This window comes from Cyprinus carpio, chromosome B23 (genome assembly GCF_018340385.1).
Source record: "Cyprinus carpio isolate SPL01 chromosome B23, ASM1834038v1, whole genome shotgun sequence".
Lineage (NCBI taxonomy): Eukaryota > Metazoa > Chordata > Actinopteri > Cypriniformes > Cyprinidae > Cyprinus > Cyprinus carpio.
In genome coordinates this window covers 12,303,979-12,323,304 of record NC_056619.1, presented here as the reverse complement: position 1 = coordinate 12,323,304, position 19,326 = coordinate 12,303,979, and the positions used below count along the sequence as shown (strand labels likewise).

The 19,326-nt window shown below is 36.3% G+C and overlaps 1 protein-coding gene across 3 annotated transcripts in view; it reads left to right on the top strand.

Moving 5' to 3' along the window:
* Positions 1–1,703: 1,703 nt before the first annotated feature.
* Positions 1,704–19,326, top strand: part of LOC109088167 (SLIT-ROBO Rho GTPase-activating protein 3-like) — a 29,558-nt gene continuing 11,935 nt past the window's right edge. For 2 of the 3 annotated variants that reach the window (XM_042751062.1, XM_042751061.1), the window contains exons 1-13: positions 1,704–1,978; positions 8,971–9,498; positions 9,753–9,924; positions 12,161–12,323; positions 12,476–12,538; positions 13,874–14,047; positions 14,180–14,308; positions 14,905–15,126; positions 15,429–15,530; positions 15,667–15,852; positions 16,422–16,506; positions 16,755–16,782; positions 17,158–17,254. In XM_042751062.1, the coding sequence (XP_042606996.1) occupies positions 9,432–9,498; positions 9,753–9,924; positions 12,161–12,323; positions 12,476–12,538; positions 13,874–14,047; positions 14,180–14,308; positions 14,905–15,126; positions 15,429–15,530; positions 15,667–15,852; positions 16,422–16,506; positions 16,755–16,782; positions 17,158–17,254 (1,488 nt within the window). In that variant the 5' untranslated portion in view covers positions 1,704–1,978; positions 8,971–9,431. The remainder of the gene's footprint in view (positions 1,979–8,970; positions 9,499–9,752; positions 9,925–12,160; positions 12,324–12,475; positions 12,539–13,873; positions 14,048–14,179; positions 14,309–14,904; positions 15,127–15,428; positions 15,531–15,666; positions 15,853–16,421; positions 16,507–16,754; positions 16,783–17,157; positions 17,255–19,326) is intronic. The other variant, XM_042751063.1, reaches the window with a different exon arrangement.

The following is a 19,326-nucleotide window of genomic DNA, read 5'->3' as shown; positions in this document are numbered from 1 at the left end:
GTCTTTATTTGTCACATCCTGAGGATTTTATAGTGAGAGAAAGAGAGTGAACACAGGCTTAACATGAGAGAGGAAGGAAACAAGCACAGGAAAGATGGGGGAGGTGAAGGGTTTGAACTTCTCGTTGCACCTTACAACACTCAAGACAGGAATTTTACTGTACCGTCCACCAGAAATATTTAATTATTCATATTAAACCACAAAATGTAAACATTGCATTGCTACATTTATGTTTCATTACTTTAGAATTAGGCAACATTGAGGTTTTCTATGTTATAGATAGTGTATTTTGAGCAGTTTTTAAGCATGTGATTGCTTGTTCTGGGTGTCATTCGAAAAAAGCCAAACCTTAAGCTTCATTGTACATTATTACACATGTGGATTTGGAAATATTATTCAAATTGATTTTAAGAATAACAAATAATCTCATTCTAGATATTAAAGGGAGTTCATCCAATAATTAGTAATTCTATCATATTTTTTTTTCACTGTCATGTTGTTCCAAAACCATGACTTTCTTTCTAATCTGTTGAACACAAAAATATATATTTTGAGAAATGCTTGTTTTTTTGTCTGATGAAATGGAAGTCAATCTGAACTGTTTAGTTATTCAAAACCTTATTTTGTGTTTTTAAGAAGAAAGCAAGCCATACTGGTTTACAACAACACCAGGGTGAGTAATTGATGACAGAAATTTCATTTTTGGACGAACTATACCATTAAGGGCTTCTCATTTACTAAATTAGATTTTTTATGCATATGCAAATGGCGCCGGTATTTTTACATAAGGGTGAAAAAATAGAACTGCCTCTTCTAAATTCATTAGCCAAGCATATTTGTTTAAACAACAAATTTAATAATTCTGGAACATTCACAAGTCACGACCCACACACAAACACTTCTCGGTATTCTAGCATCTGAAGCTGTTGCTGTCTCGTAAATTGGCGGTTTTGTGGGCACCATTTCCTGTGAGGTGCGAACTCATCTGAAAACTCTTAATGTATGCATAAAAATAATGGATCTAATGAGCTACACAAATATTTGCACATGCATTGCATACGAGATGTGACAGATAAGTCATTAGCACATGATAGCGCGCGCTCGCGTGCTGTAACAACAGTTCGTTCACACAGAACGTGTTGCGTTTGAAAGCAAGGCGCAGCGTAGTGCAATTGAAAGAACGTTTATAAAAAGTTGAACTTCGACGTGGCGTAACGTTCAACGTTCCACAGAAAAACAACACAGTGGAACGAAAAAAAAGGCGTTCTGTGTGTACCGCCCATTACAGTGCCAGCAGGTGTGTGTGCGTGCACAGAAGCGTCGGCCATTGTTTGTTTATCACCCAGCTATTGCTATTACCTATTCAGTTCCTTTCGTATTGGCATTAGTATCAATTTTATAGCTCATCTGCAAGAACATAAAATTCACGAGTGTACATTAATTCTGAACGTGTGTGTGTGTGCAGGGAAAGGGGGGCTGGTAGTCCTCGCGAGGCGCGAGCACAATGCAAGGTCATAAGAGAAGCATTTCATGGCCACAGAGAGGGAATATTAGGATTGAGAGATGGAGCAAATCGGGAGGGGGGAAGTCTAGGAGAACAAGACAGCATATTCATATCCATTCCTGTATTTATAGTAAGCCTGCGGGGAGGGGGGCGAGGGGGCGTGGCTTCGGTTCTGACATTCTCTCTGATTGCCTGAGAGCGGAGGAGACAGAGAGAGAGGCTGTGTTTCAGCATGCGCGTGTGGTGTGTGTGCGTGCATGTGTGTGTGAACCAAAGAAGGGGAGCTGTTTTCTAGCATGCTTGCTAGTGTGTGCTTCAGCCTTATTTTGAATGCACTCCCTGAGAGAGAGAGTCATGTGTGTAGAATCTGTCAGAGGGGGTGAAATCAAACTGGCTGCGTGAAATCTGTGACTCAAACACAGTCTTCTCTGTGTCCAGTGAGAAGGAAAGAGAGACAGAACCTAGGAGAATGAGGTAAGATTTGGTTTCTTTATTGTTTATTATTGTAAATTCACTGTGCAATCCTCTCAGCATGACCGGTTGTATGTGTTCTCATTTCATCTCCTCACACACGCAGTGGAGGCTCACTGACATGTTTGTGTGTGTATGACAGCGGGCATTTCTTAGATGCATGCGCTATTATCCTTTCAGTGGGATGAGTGTGTGCGTGTTTTTGGCAGATGCGTCCATCACGTCCACGCACAGGCTGCGTGTTTTTTCATACATGACTGATTGTGCGCAAGGATGATACACAGTGAGAGAAAGCCGCTAACTGATAGGCTGCTTCCTCTTTCAGTGTGTCTCAGCATTGATTGTGATCAGGCTGTCCGTCCCACCTCTTTGCTTCATTCTTCCACCTCATCACCTCCCCTCTCACCTCCTCTACCTCTGTGGTGTTGTCATTTTGGCGGAGGGTTTCCCTCTGTGTCGCTCTTTCTCTCTTCCTCTTGCACAATCTCCTGTCTTCTAATCACCCTTAAAGTAATAGTACACGTTGAAATTGAATTTTTCTCATTAATTACACGTCATCGTGTAGTTTCAAACCTGTATGAGTTCTGTCTAACATGAAAGTAGATGTTTGGTAGAGTGTTCATGCTGCTCTTTTCCATACAATGAAAGTAAATGGTTGTCAGGCTTTAAGTATTAGAAAAAGTATTATTAATATTGTGTGTATGAGTAAACGATGAGAGGTGAACTAACCCTTGAAAAGGCAGATATGCGGCAGCTGGGATAGATGCTCCCTTGAAAGAGGTATTGAAAGGTAGATGTATGAGTCTTCAGACGCAAAACTTGTCAGATAAGCAGAAGATGAGAGATTGCTTCCGGGTGACAACAGTGGCTTTACTTAATGAGAATGAGTTCGAGAATCAAAGGCTTTAAAAAAAAAAAAAAAAAAAAAAAATATATATATATATATATATATATATATATATATATATATATATATATATATATATATATATATATATATATATATATATATTATGAAAATGCTCGAACTGCCGGTGCTTTACTCTACAAAGCATAAACATTTCACAATTAACTGTTTGGCGTAAATGTACGTTGTATAATCTGCCCTGGCAAATACATATTAAACAAGAGATGACTCAGATTCATGACTTTGTTCTTATTCTATTGGGATTACATTGTTGTGTTGAGTTTAATATGCTTCAACCGGACTGAGAATTGTTTAATGTATTCTTGGAAAAATGTGCATCTGGTCATAAATGTTGTAATTTTTAAGTTATTTATTATGATGTAGTGATTCAAGGGAAATGACTGAGTAAATTGAGATAATACTCTCAAATGTATCGGAGATGAAAGTCTATAGCTATAAAAAGGGATCTCGTAGATGAAGAATAGAAACCATCCAGCGCTATGTTGAGCATATTATCTCACGAGTCAGCTATCTGAGTGGCCATATAAGTTACTAACAAGTAAAATTTTATTTCTTTATAGATTATATAACAACTTGGAAAACAGACAAAACAGGAAAAAGTAAGAAGCATTATTTGAGAAAAGGGCTTACTATGATAGGCACAGGCCTGTAACGGAACTAACTTTTACCCTGTGCTGACGTAATTTCCGAATTTTGTGAAAAAGGCAAATGTAAGACTTCAGAGGAAGTTCAGGAAAGACTACAGTGACTCAAGCTGCTTAATATGGGATTAGAGAGTGTGTGTGTTTGTGTGAGAGAGAGTGTCTGTGTGTTTTCATGTAGACATGCTGAAAAGGCGTGACAGTGCAGGAAAGGGAATCGTGATTGTCAAATAAGCAGTCTCATCTCAGCATGACCTCTACTCAGCTCCTATTTACTGCTCTGAGCTGTCCCTCAAAGCTCTCGCTATCTCTTAAAAATGTTATTTGCTCAGAAGTTGCTCTCTCATAGCTTAAAATCTCAGTTATGATTTCAGACATATTAAACTGATTTCTGAAGCATCATGTGAATATGAAGACTGGAGTAATGGCTGCTGAAAATTTAGCTTTGCCATCATAGATAAAAAAAATATTCAAATAGAATTCCGATATTTTAAATTGTAGTAATATTTCACAACATTAATGTTTTTACTCTATCTGTAATCAAGTAAATGCAGCCTTTGTGAACATGAGACCCCAACCAACCATTTTTTGAATGTTAGTATAAGACCAGAGGCATTATTGAGATCTCTTTTGAATCTCTGAGCGTGATTACTTTACCCATTCCTCAGGAGAAAAATCTAAGATGCAGGACACTTCATCACATCGCTAACTTGGAAAAACCATTGAGATGCTTCAAAGATCTCATTTGTGATATTTCATTCCTATTGGCAGCCATCAGAGTAAGGCATATCTTAATTAACTTATTAGTCTGAGGCAATATTTGCTAATTGCTTTTGCAGAAATGCACCCCCCCTTCCCCCCGCCATAGTCCATAACATGCATGTTCAGAATTATGCTCATTTTAATGGCTCTTGGTGCAATTGTGATAATGAACATTAGCAACAAGATTTGTGGAGAGACACACATCTGAAGCTTTCTTTAAAAAATGAGACCGGGTTGTGAGAAGTAACTGTGTCACGGATGTGGTATGCAATGCATTATCAATGGTCACATCACATGAGTTTCTGTACTGTTGTGTAGTTAGTGATGTTGTGTAATTAGACAAGTTGGTGTGTTTCCATTTTGAATGGCATTTAACGTTATGGGTATGTTGCACTTCATAGTTTGACTGTAGTGTTGTACTGGCATATTGGCAGGATAGAGTGTGTGGGTGCTGGTTGGAAACATACATTGTGTGTTTTAGCTGTGATATGCATCTCCTGCACTATTTAATAAAATAATCTATTTTTTTGAAAGATGTTAATACTTTTATTCAGCAAGGATGCATTAAATTGATCACAAAATGACAGTAAAGACTTTTATAGTTGTTATGTAAAGAGAGAGTTCACCCCAAAAATGAACATCGCAATTCTACCATGATTCTGAAGTAAACCAAATAATGTATGTTACAAAATGTTAATTGCTGCAGTCTATTTAAAAGCGTTTAGTTATTTTGAATACATTATTACATATTTGAATATATGATAGCCTATATAGATTTAAAATAGAATTGATTTAATAAGCCAATAGCCTATATAGATTTAAAATATAATTGATTTAATAAGCCAATTTTTAATATTAAAATTATGAAAAAGTAGTTTGAATGAAAGACTCAATGACTCACTCACTCATAAATACTTCACTAGTTGTTTCATTATTGGATGAATCCATGTTTTCGAACAAATCTCTTGAATGAATGATTCAATGACAAATACATTTTTACCTGTCACTTGTCGCCACCTAGTGATAAAACAATATAATCAACATAAACATTATTTGAAACACTAATTACTTTCAGAAGGTGATTTGCTCTATTTCGATTGCTGCTATGCAATGTTTATATCAGAACTATAAACTTTCCAGTATTTCTGTGATCATATGATAAACTGCAAGACAGAAATAATACTGTGTAGTTGAAAAGACAGTTTGAAGCTGTTTTTATACCTAAACAATGGTAACTGTCTTCTCTCTGTGTAAACGGCAGTGCAAATGCAGATTTGAATGTTCCGGTATGATTTGACACGGGTGAATCGTTGTCATTTAGAAATGAGATTTATACGATTTATCGTGCAGCTCTGATTTAGTTGTCATTCTGTCTCACCATCACCAACATGTTGTTTCAAACTCATATGACTTTCTATTTTCCTTGCAATAAAAAAAAGATGTATTAGACATAATGTTCAAGCTGCAATTTTCCATGCATTCAAAAGTAGATGTCAAGCTCCAAAAAAAGGACCAACTAATATTTTATGAGGAAAGTCGTTTTATGCAATTCCATTGAGTAGCTTTGTGTGAGGATCAGACTGAAATTAAAGTTATTATTATTTGAAAATGGTGTCTTGAAAATCATTTTTGACAACCATTGTTACATTTATGAAACAGCACAGCTTAGACATTCAGCTTATTATCATCTGTTGTGTTCCACTGAAGAAAGAAGGATCATACTGGTTTGAAATGGCATGAGGGTGAGTAAATGAACTTGAACTTTAATACTGGCGTTAGCTATACTCTTAAATAAACATTTTGTGATGCAGTCTTTAATATTTGTGCCTTTGTCTGTGTGGCGGGAGCATCAATCCATGGCAATGAGAGAACACAGCAGAGGTCTCAGCGGTGGTGGCTATAAGTGTGTGTGTGAGGGTCCCTGTGGTCTTCTGCTCTGAGAGATAAGACCAGAGCTCAGCTTCTTCCCAGCCTCCACTGGGAGCGTAAAACAGGATTGATCCCATGGATCTCTATTCCCCTCAGTTGCTTTAACTCAATACAGCAGACAGATCAAGTTTAAACAGGCACAATCACTCAGTCAGGACACCGGAGTGGTTTCACGCAGGCATTCCACTGCTGGATCAATATATGTGCTTTGCTTGCTTATGTGTAGCAGCCAGTATATGTAGACATATATTTAAAAATAGAATTCACCACTACTATTTTGCTGATTTGTGAATTGCTTAATATATTATGCTATTAAATGAGTGGACACCGTGTGGGGGTTTTATTCATAGAAATGCAGGCTTGCATTTTTTTTTTCATCTGAAGTAGATTACAGTTAAAATGCATCCTTCCTATAAAATAGAGAAACTCATGCCAAGAGTATATAACAAAAACGCACTGACATGCAGCAGTGCCGCCATACACTAATGCAATAGAATTCAACCCCATTGTGCACAAATCCGATTCAACTCTTGTGAATCAATAATAGCATTATCATAATGAAGTCTCTGCTGTGTTCTGATTGGCTGGCTGAGGCTTTTGACCTCTAAACAGTGAGATGGAGGAAGAGAAGAGCAAACTGTCATGACCACTCAATGACTGAGAGTCTATGGTCTGCCTTTTTCATGGAGTCTGTTGACAAGGAAATGTGTTGCTTATAAATAGTCTATACTATTAGTATTATGGATAATGTGCAATAATTATGTATTTATTTGATGCCATTGTTAAATGAAAAGCTTAGTGCTCATGACGGTTGAAAAAAATGTGGTTAAAGATGGACTTAAAAACAACAATTGATATAGTTGCTAGTATATTTCACAAATAATTACAAAGAAACGGCAAGTAACACATTGAATTAAAAATTACATTTTGAAGTAGAAAGACTGAAATTGTTTAATTGTTTAATGTATCCCAATAATAATTATATAGGTTCGGGTTACAGTGTGTGTGTGTGTGTGTGTGCGTTTACATATATAAGTATCCATATATATTTGGACACAGGCAGAATTTTTATTATTTTAGCTGTTGACCAAAACGTATTCAGGTTACAGTTATATAATGAATATGGGCTTAAAAGTGCACACTCTGAACTTTAATCTGAGGGTAAGGAAAGGTTAAGGAATTACAGCTCTTTAATATGTACCTCCCCCCTTTTTCAAGGGACCACAAGTAATTGGACAGTTGACTCAAAAGCCATTTCATGGACAGATGTGGGCTATTCCTTTGTTATTTCTACATCAATTAAGCAGGTAAAAGTTGTAGAGTTGATTCTAAGTGTGCCATTTGAATTTGGAAGCTGTTGCTGTGAACCAACATCATGCACTCAAAGGAGTTCTCCATGCAAGTGAAACAAAACAAATCCATCAGATCTATCTATATATATTAGTTTTTTATTTGTTTACGACGTGCATGTTGTGAGCATTAACCAACATCAGAGAAACATGAACATGTGCATGTGCTATTAAACTGTTGAAATAACATAAAATATCACATCTCAAACCTAAAAATCTCATATCTCTTTAGCGGTTTGGCTTACAAACGTTTGGGAATCCCTGACCTAAAACATATATGCACACCAGCAAGTTTAAGTGCACACATTAGACAAATGACTATGATAAGAAACCTTTTAACCCATTTATGTAAATATGTCCATTAATTCACAATGTGCAGAACATTTCTGTGCGTGTTTCTCAGGTTACCCACCATATATGTGTGGTACCTTAAATTCTTAATGCACAGTGCTTGAGCAGCACTCTCTGGTCTGACTATGAGTGTGTGTGTTTGTGCCGAGAGCCTTGATGACTCAGGTCCCTCCACCCTCTCATGAGACCAACGGCCATCACTGGCGCAACTCACAGGAACTCTAGCACAGTTCAGCCTGCCGTCCTACAACAAACAATCAGTCACGTAGACAGAGTCAGAGCTTCTAAAAATTCCTCCTTTCCCTCTCTGACGTGTTAAAGGCCTTTAATTTGAGTTATTAGCTCATGCTTTAGAGGAGTTGTTCTCACTCAGCAGTGGGTTGCGACCAAAAATTGGGTCACAGGTTTGTCTGATTGGATTGTAGGCAGCATTGGAGATGCTAAATGCAAATAATTAAATGTTAGATTAGCTAAATAAACAGACTTCATAAGAAGGAAGAAACAAACAGTTGCTATATCATTTGTTGTTGATATCAAAGACTGTGTGTTCAATTAGAATCTATTTTTGATGCAAATTCATCTGTCACTTGGTGGAAGAAGCCAAACTAGGCAGATGCCAACATGGACAGGTTGCATTGTGCAAAATTAAATACAGTTTTGGTACTTTGTTGGGTTGCCACTTGACAATCATTTAAAGTAAACCCTGTTGAGAACTTGAAGAGGTTTGTTTTTAGAAGCAGTTAAATGTGTGGATGGTTAATTTAGGATTGACAGGATTTCTTGATGTGAGAATCTTTCTGAATAACACACATCATAGAAGACAAACAGGATGTGGGCAGGTGTTCTCTGTTCGCTTAACCGTTTTTGTCGTCTGGAAGTGCCAGAGACACGTCATACTAAAGTAACATCTCTCTTCCTCTCCTGTCTCTCTTAACTTGCATTTACTTCCATATTCCATTTATGGTGTGTTTCTGTCTTGTACTTTGTCTTTGTCACACCTCTCTTACCATAATTCTCTTCCTCTGTCTTTTCCAGGGAAGGACAATCACATTTAACCACAGTCTCAGGAAAGAGTAGTAAAAAAAAACTATCAGGCCCCTGCAACGTTCTCTGCTCTGAAAACGAACCTTTAAATGCACAGACTCAGTGCTGAGAGAGAATTGCTTGGATTGGAACTCCCTCGGTGTTCACAAACACTCAAACATACACGTGCACACAGAGACTTCCCTGTTCCGTTTCTGCTGAGGGCACAGATTGAAGACTGAAAAGGTTTTTTTTTTTTTTTGTAGCTCGGTATGAACTCCAGACCGAATGTGGCATGCCTTTCTGCACTATAATGCAAATATAACTCATTTTGCAAAAAAAAAAACAAAGCAAAACAATACATCGATACTGAAATTGGAATAGCTTCTTTTTGAAGAGGAGCAAAACCTTTGCGTGATCATCTCAGACTGTGATCACAAGTCAACAGGAGCGCTACACCAGCGGAGGAGAACATGACATCACATGGAAAACTTCGAAAGGAAAAGGGGAGTCTGGCGGAGTATGAGACACAAATCAAAGGTAAAAACTATCTCTTTCACTTGACTAGGTAGTACAGACTCTACATGTAATGTTTGTTCTATGTGTGAGATGTAGGCCTGCTCTGTGATGTATTTATAGGCAGTATTAGGGATACTGTCTTCCCTCATCCAATCAGCTCTCAGCCCCAGGCCAGGGACACTAGTGCAGGGGGATACAAAGTCATCAGTTCACGCCACTTTTTGTGCTGAAAACCATCCATATGTGATCTCTTTTCCTTCTCTCTCTTTGCTCAGAGGTGCGGGGTCAGCTCTCAGAGCAGCTAAAAATCCTAGACGCGCAGCTGGAGGTCAAGACACAGCAGCTGCAGGATCTAAGCGAGTACCTGCGCAGACGGGGGGAGATTGAGGCAGAGTATGCACGCTCTCTGGAGAAACTCAGCGAGAGGTTCACTGTGAAGACCAAGAGGTACTCATCCTGCTTTTAGCACTGATGAAGTCAAACTGAGATGTGACCTAGTGTTGTATAGCTACATGTTGATAGATAGATAGATAGATACATAGATAGATAGATAGATAGATAGATAGATCATTCTTGTAACTGAATCATTCAAACACATTGGGTCATTCAAATGTAACTGTCTCTGTCAGTGAGAGAGCTGCACGATTAATCATTAAAAGTTCATAATCTTGATTCAAACACCCATGCAATCTCATTTTTAATGACAAAGTCACATCAGAACATTCAAATCTGCCACTGACACAGTGAGCAGTTACCATGTTTAGGTAAGAAACAGCTTCACAACGGTCTTTTCGAACACAAAGTATTATTTTTGTATAACAATCATTATCACAGAAATACTGGGATGAAATAAAGCAAATCACCTTTTGAAAGTAATTGGCTCTTAAAATAAAGTTTGTATCAATTACATTGTTTTACGACTAGGTGGCGACAAATGACTTGTGAAAAATGTATTTGTCATTGAATCATTCATTCAAGAGATATGTTCAAAAGCGCTGATTCATCCAGACCAGTAATGAAACAAGTGAAGTATTTATGAGTGTGTCATTGAATCATTCATTCAAACTTATTTTTTAATAATTAAAGAAAATTGGTTTATTAAATACATTTTAAATATGTATTATATGTTATATTTCATGCAAATTGATTAAACATTTTTAAATAGACTGTAGCAATTAATATTATGTCACAGCCTCTAGTAAATGAGACATTATTTTCTTAAGTTCAGAATAGTGGAAGAAACGTGATCTCTGTTTGAAATTTTTTTTTGTGATTTTCTATATATCCAGACTCATGCAGCTCTAGTGAGAGAGTCACTAAACTCACGATTCGATTCAATTCATGATTTTGATTTCACAACTCGATTCGATTCACGATTTTTTTATTTTATTACTTTACAAAATGAGATTTAAGACAAATTATAAATTAAATGTGTCCTTTTATTATTGCTTGGACAAAATGCTGAACATTTCTTTGTGAAATTGAAATATAACACTATAATAATATACTAATATAGCACTTGCATATTATTGCTCTTTTGTTGGTTTTGGTTGCTTCTATTGTCTTTATTTGTAAGTCGCTTTGGATAAAAGCGTCTGCTAAATGACAAAATTGAAATAAAATGTAAATGTAAATACTAACTAAATTGAAATTTAAATTAAAGCATGCTCTAAATCAAATAAGTAACACAAATAAAATAAATCTCTTCATATAAACAAATTATGGCTTTCTCTGTGCTCTTTCCATTTAAAATTAGAGGCAACCACTGCATTTTAATCATGATCCAAACAAAGATGCTGCATACATGCAACATGAGCAGTTTTTAATTTAAATTAGATTGTATAATTTTGAAATTTGAAGCAAAAACAGAATGGTTTGACTTCAGTTTTGTGAAATGATACATAAAAATATTTGCATGAAACTTCAGCAGACGAGCTGAACAAGACGCAGATTCACTCTCTGCCAGCAGGTGGAGCTTAAAGCGTTTCCTTGGTTTCTGCTGTAAACAAAGCAGAGCTGCACTTATGATCTTTAATATGCATTATACAGAGGCAAGATGAAAAGACAAAATACCATCTGAACTTTTCTAAAGACAGTAAGTTCCCCTCAGACAAACATTCATATAAACTCCTCCCCCTAATTGAATTGCGATTTGTTTAGCATCTCAACCGATCGTCACATATATAAGTGTACCCAATATTAACTATTTGTTGACGATCAACTATTTGTTTCACAGTTTGTGAAAGATGAACTGATGTGTTCAATACTTATTTTACCCGTTGTATTATATAGTATTATTGAGTGTACTTACATTGGCATTAAAAGTTGTCATGGAATGAAAATTTACACAAAATTTATTGTAAACAATTTCAGTTTTCATTTTTAGAAATTTTCACCTCAATTTTTAATTGAATAATCAAAACTGGATCTTCTGGTGAAACAAGAGACTTCTCTCTGGTGATGTATGCCAGATTTTAAACACTTAGTTCACTTAAACCACACTCTTTTATTTTCAGTTAATTGCATGCTCACTTTCAGATCTGCCTCCATCCTGTCAACAACTGAACCAAGTCTACATTTTTTTTTTTTTCTCGATAATACAGAATAGAAGATCTGTCACCATTTCTGTTACATTGAAACTTTAACCTTCTCTTTCATTCTCTCTGCTGTTGTCTCTCTTTAGGAAGGAGCAGTTGGACCTGTCGGTGGCTCAGTGCTGGACTGTTCTGCTGACCCAGACCAGGCAGGAGAGCCGAGATCACAGTTCACTGAGTGAGCTTTGCTGCAACACACTCACGCAGCGGCTTTCACACTGCATAGAGGACACACAGCGCCTGGCAAAACGGGTACAGAAATCTCTCTCTTCCACTCTATTTCCAGATCTGACATCTAAATCCCCTCCTTCCCTTCTCCTCTTATTTACCGCAGTAACACTCCCACACAAAACACAGCCAAACAATCTTCCTTATTTAACACTGATTCTTATTCTCTGTTTCAGAGCAAGGATGTGGGACTCCAGATGCAGGATGAGCTCTTGAAAGTCACCACAGAGCTGCAGACGGTAGGTTGGATGCTGTTTTGCTGTGAACATGCTAAATTTACACGGAGGAACACGCTCTAGTGAACTGAAATAGAGTCCAAATGGCATCAGCTTTGAATTACATTATCTCTCTGCGGCCAGAGACTGCGTGATTAAACTTGACTGAATAACACATGATGCCTATATTTGCTCATGCATTCATGATTAAATGTGTCTGCTTGTCTTTCTATAAACCCTTAAGTTACAATGCATTTTGGTCCATCCTGTAGCACAAAAAGCCCATATGCCCCCCTGCTTTCCAGAGCTAATTTCTAGCTGTGCTCGGGTCAGAGCTGCAAGATCAAGCCCACTGACCCCGGCTGACAGCAGCTGTGTGCTCTCTACCCTCCAGTAGACAAACAGCTTGCCTACCACAAGTGTCTTGGCTCAAGGCTCAGCGATTTAATGTTTGCGTGTATGTTCTTTTTGCAGTCAAGGTATTTAATGTCACTAAAAATAAATACGCTAAGCTTGATCATAAAATTAAAAATAGAACTTTATTTGAGGGTGTTACATAACATAAATCTTGTTTTATTCATAACTCAAACAATAAGATGACAATATCTGGCTTATTATGTTAAACAATAATTGTAAAAAGGATTTGCCCATGAAATAAAAATAATCATGTTTATTACAACAACTACAACAATAATAATTCAAAATAAATAATAATAATAATAATTATTATTATTGATGTTATTATATTTTAAATATTGTTTTATTTGTAAATAGGGTTAAAATATCTAGCTTATGTTAAAAACAATAAAAAAAGATATTAACATATATCAAAAAATAACTTAAAACAAAAAAAACAATAAAAAAAAAAAAAATAATAACAATAATAAAAATTAAAATAAAAATATATTATAATAATAATAATAATAATAATTACTATTATTATTTAAAAATATAAAAAAATATTATTTTTTATTATAATAATAGTATATATTTTGATTTTGTTTTATTTGTAAATCTAACAATAAGCTTAAAATATCTGGTGTATTATGTCAAAACAATAAAAAATATGACCATGGAGTAAAAAAAAAATATAATACTTATATAAAATAATTATATTTAAAAAATTATTATTATTATTATTATTATTATAAATCCTGTTTTATTGACTAATCTAACAATAAGCTAAACATTATCTGTCTCATTATGTTACAATAAATAAAAAAATTATAATTTGCCCATGGAGTAAAGTTTACGGTGTTTGAAGGATGTTTAGAAACTATTGTAAAATGATTAATGAATATGAATTAAGAAAATAATTTTTTTGCTGTACATGTTGTAAAAGTGATTACTTTCTTACAGGCTTTGAAAACTTACCATCAGTACCACGTTGACTGTCTGGCTGCTGAGGGTAAGCTCAAAGAGGCCACACGACTGGAGGAGAAACAGACGGGCAAGTCATCTGATCTGGGGCTCAGCCAATCAGGAGGGCAGAGGCGCAGTTCTGTGAAAAAAATGGAGAGACTGATGGAGAAGGTAAAATCAGTGGTTTGTAAGAATGAAAAACGGTGACATCCGGAGCTTTGCTCTGTGAAGATGGCACAGGAAGAGCAATATCTCACTTTATCTAACCCCCCAGTTTCCACTGTATGTTTGCTTTCTTTACAGAGACAAGGCAAAGTACAGGAAACACAGCTGAAGTGCACTAAAGCTCGTAACGACTACTTGCTCAACATGGCAGCAGCTAATGCCTCCATGAATAAGTACTATCTGCAGGACATTTGCACTCTGATTGATGTGAGTTTAAAACACTGCTGTCCCATTACCATCTGTCTAGACACTCTTTATTTGATGACATTAGGTTTTAGTTCCCTTTTCATTTCAAATTGACCCCTCACCAAAATAGCACAGAGCATTTTATCTAATGTATTTACTATATACGGAATGTGTCCATTGAGAGAGATCTAGAGAATCACACTTGACTGATTTATGTTCCTCATGGTCTTAAGCAGCTTTTGATGCAGGTAAAGTGCAGGAAAAGAGCCGACACATGTCTAGCATACATATAAACCCCGGTAGTATTGTTAAAAGAATCCCAGGATGCACTTCATGAAGTCACTAGATCATTTCCATACTTGTGTCAATTCATAGTTTCAACGACTTCACTATTGTTCTACTTCTTGACTGGTACTGTAGTCTTTTGTGGCATTGATATCTTCAGCTCTCAAAAGTGTCTGATGGTTTGTTATTCCCTCTGCCTGAGGCACATTGTAGAACATGTCAAGTCAAGAACATCACAGCAGGTTTAGTCAGTGAGTGTGAATCAGAACAGTCAATGACTGTACTTTTCTCTTCTTGTCTTTGTCTTGCCATCTGGCTGATATTGAATGCAGTGCACAGATCTGGGGTACCACCTGTCTGTGTCTCGGGTTATACGCGGTTACCTCTCCAACAGAAACCGAACCGTCCAGAATATGAAAAATGGCCTTCAGCAGCTAGACACAGCGGTGACTGGACTCAACCAGGGCCAGGATAGAGATGCTCTGCTCCAAGCCCATAACACAGCATTCTGTCTGCCCTTCCGCTTTCAGTACCAGCCCCACGAAGGAGACCAGGTGATGCATGAGAATGACCACGGGAATAAACTACACTTTAAAATATGTAAAATATATAAAATTGTAATAATATTTCACAATATTCCAGTTTTTACTGTATTTGTGGTCAAACAAATGCAGCCTTGATGAAAATAATACTGTATATCTATTTCAAAAACATAAAAAAAAAAAAAATTATAATAATAATTTTTGTTTGGTATTAAGGTGTTGCCAAGTTAAAAAGAGTAGTATTCAGCTGATCATGTGATCTTAACACAGTGGCCATCATTATGTATAATAAAACCATCTGGTGCATGTGACAGGTGTGTGAGGTGAGCGCAGAAGGCCAGGTGAGGTATGAGCTCGAGACCAGATTCCAGCAGCTTCAGTCCAGACTGGCATCAGTTACCTTGGAAACTGAGGAGGTAAAATCTGTGCTACGCTCCTTCAGAGATGCTCATAGCAGTACTGTGCATCTCTCTGACACTCGGTTTCTCAAGTGAATTTGTGAAAAACCCCTTTCTGATGCTCATATATCTCCAACCTGTGAAATTCCTTCAGATCAGTAAGACACTTAAGACAACACTCTCAAATCTTCTGGAGAGCGTCTGTGATGATGACTGCAACCCCACCCCTGATGCCTCCGTCACCCCATCAGTGGAGAGCACAGGTGAAGGCACAGGAACCAAACCCAGCCTCGCCAAACGCAGAGCCAATCAACAGGACACAGAGACTTTCTACTTCACAGTAAGATCTCCTCCTCTTCTTCTGGATTGATATGCTTTGTGACCAAAAATATGTGGACACCACCTACTAGTCATTAAAGATGTGACAGTAAGAACAGTAAAGATTTCTATTTCAAATAAATGATGTTCTTTTAAACTTTCTATTCATCAGATTTATCATGGTTAAGCAGCATAACTGTTTTCAACATTAATAATGAAGAAATGTTTCTTAAGCATCATATCACTGAAGTTACACTGAAGACTGGAGTAATGATGCTGAAAATTCGGCTTTGCATCAAAGGAATGAATGATAATTTAAAATATATTCAAATAAACAACAGGTATTTTCAATTGTAATAATATTTCACTATTTTTACTGTATTTAAGCAAATACATGCAGCTTTGGCGAGCATAGAAGACTTCTTTCAAAAACATTTAAAAGATCTTACCAACCACAAACTTCTGAACAATACTTATACTTTTGGCCATATAATGTTCATGCAAATCTTACAGCAGAAAAGTAAATACCTTGATGGCTAACAATAACTTAGTCATTCATGTTACATGTATCCAATACATTTATTTTTTCAGAAAGTGAAGGAGCATGTAAGTGGCAGCTCTCTGATCTCCAAACTCCAAGCCAAGCATGACCTAGTTAAAGAGGCCATACAGAAAGGTAACTAACCAACTCTTCAACTAAGAATGAAAAGAAATTAAAAAAAAGCTTGTGTGAAAGAAGTTTGTCGCTGTGCCCTAATAAAATATAGGGTACGATGGTGTAAGGTGCCTTATCACAATAAAAGTTGCAACAGTTTTAATGGTGCAACAGTAACTTTAGTAACTATAGTGCTTTGGTGGAAACTATGTGATGGAGTAACTGTCAACTTAACCGTTATCCTTATTTTCCCTCTGTCTCTTTTGCAGCTGAGGCCATTGATAGCGATCCCTCCAGGTACGTCTCCCATCCCATCTGTCTCTCTGTCACTATGTGCTGTTCACACAGTCATTGGCCGAATCCGGCAAACATCTGCTCTTGTTTGCTGGCCTACGGTCTTTGCGTGTTCAGCAGAAATTAAGACGGCTCCATTGAGAAATTTAACGATCAGTTTAAACGACTCGAATGATCGAACGAATCAATTTCATAATGAGGCTAAAACAACTCATTGTGGGATAAATAGTGTGTACTGACCATAAACTGTATGCATGCTCTAGAGTACGTTTCTGTTGTGTTGTCTGTTCTGTGTGAATTACTGTTATGTTAGCATGTTTGCATGAGTACACTGATGCCATAGTGTCACAGTGGAGTGCCGGTGTATATATTTCCCAGAATGCAACCTGGTAGGGCAGTGCGTGTGCGGAAAGCCAGGCCCTGCTCCCAGTACAACCACAAACTCTTCTCTGGAGATATGCTCTCCTTCATTCAGGTATAGCCCTGCAGCTGACAGCCCTCTGATCTGTTACAGACAGATTTCTGTAATGTTCTTGCTGTGTTCCTCTAACTCCATTCCCTCCATGGCTTCCTTAACACATTGTGCTTCTGGTCATGTGTGTTGCATTTGTATACTTCTGGTATGGCTTTAAGCATGGCTGCCCCTTTGTCTGATTATGGCTTGTGACACAATAACGTAAATGGTTTGTTAATGTGGCCTCTTAATGATTATTTGTGAATCAAAACCTTTTGTTCTGACCGGTCAGGTTGCAAATCTACAAGGTGAATGTTAGATATTAATAACATATTTGGAGATAATGTGATAATTTCATGCTCCCCTAGTAAGATTAGAAGCCTTGGCATGGTTTGCATGATTGAATCTTATTTGAAATGACATGCTATGTTATTTCCATAAAGTGACATGGCTGCTTATTAAATCGGGTGAGACAGACGCGCTCACAGTTTCCTCTCCAGGCATCTGTGCAGCCTAATAATCCATGTGCTAGCCAACAAAAATGTGTGTTCACCTGTGTGTGTGAGTGGAGGCATGCATATTTTTGTGCATGTTTGTGCTCATATGATCCACTGCAGTCATTGTTTGAATGCTTATCCAAGCCTCTTCCTCAGTGAAATGCTTTGTGATGCTCGTATTTATCGCATATCTTGCTTCTCATTGAAAATACAGTCAAAAGAGCTCAACAGTGACTGTCCAGTTTTTCAGTAGATCTGGAATTTTCATTTACATTTTTCTCTTGTTTTCTCCACTTGGATATATATATATATATATATATATATATATATATATATATATATATAAAAAAAAAAAAAAAAAAAAAAACATATAAAAAAAATTAATCCTAAAATTTAAAAAAAAAAAAATATATATGTTATAATGTTATATATATATGTTATAATGTTATAATAATTATATATGTATATATGTGTGTATTTGTTTATATACATATATATGTATATGTCAATTGTATAGAATAATAATAATAATTTTACATAATTAAGTTAGTCTATTAAATATTTTTATATGAATATTATACCATAAGTAGATTGAGAGTGTAAGTGCATCTTTATCAGTTTACTTCTTAATTACATCTTACATAATCATGATGAGAGTGGGTTGTTGCTCTTGTGCTCTTTTGTCACTTTTTCTATTTCTGTGTGATTGGTGGAGCTTCCTGTATTTGATTTTAAAATTACACTTGTGGCTTCTAGAGAAGCATATGGGATTTTATTAGCCACATATGATGCCTCCTTTAATTAACTCTCATTTGCTCTGCTGACAAAGTGTTTTACAAACTAAAAATAAGACTCAGCGCTCTTTCAAGATGTGGCTCTCTGATAGTGCTGGGGAACTCCAGACTTCATACTTTAGATTTTTTGAGTGAATATCCTAGCTGTTAAAGCATAGAGGCCGTAACAGCTTGTGCATAATACCCACTAAATTCTGCACCATCATGCTTATCTTGTCTTGATGTCCTTTGCTCATTAGCAGTGTCCTTTGAAGACCACCAACAATCCACCCTGCTGAAAAGACCAGCTTAGACCAGCATGCACTTGGGTAGTTGACCAGTAATGTGCAAAACCATTTTTAACAAGAAACTTTTAGATAAAATGAGTTAATAATAAGTTAAGAAATAAGTTAAATATAAATGTGTATGGAACAGATTACACTACCAGTTAAGTTTTTAATAATTGAGAATTTTTTTCATTTATTTGGTAAAATTTTTTTTTAGTTTTTTTAATGTGATGGCAAGTTGAATTTTCAGCATCATTACTCTAGTCTCCATTGTGACATGATCCTTCACAAATTTTTTAATGTGATGGCAAGTTGAATTTTCAGCATCATTACTCTAGTCTCCATTGTGACATGATCCTTCACAAATCATTCTGAAATGCTTATTTGCTGCTCAGTTTTTATTAATAATTATTATTTTTAATGTTGAAAACAGTTTTTGCTTCATAATTAAAAAATTTTCAGGATTCTTTAATAAATAGAAAGTTCAAAAGGACAGCATTCATTTGAAATAGATTGTAACATTATAAATGTCTGTT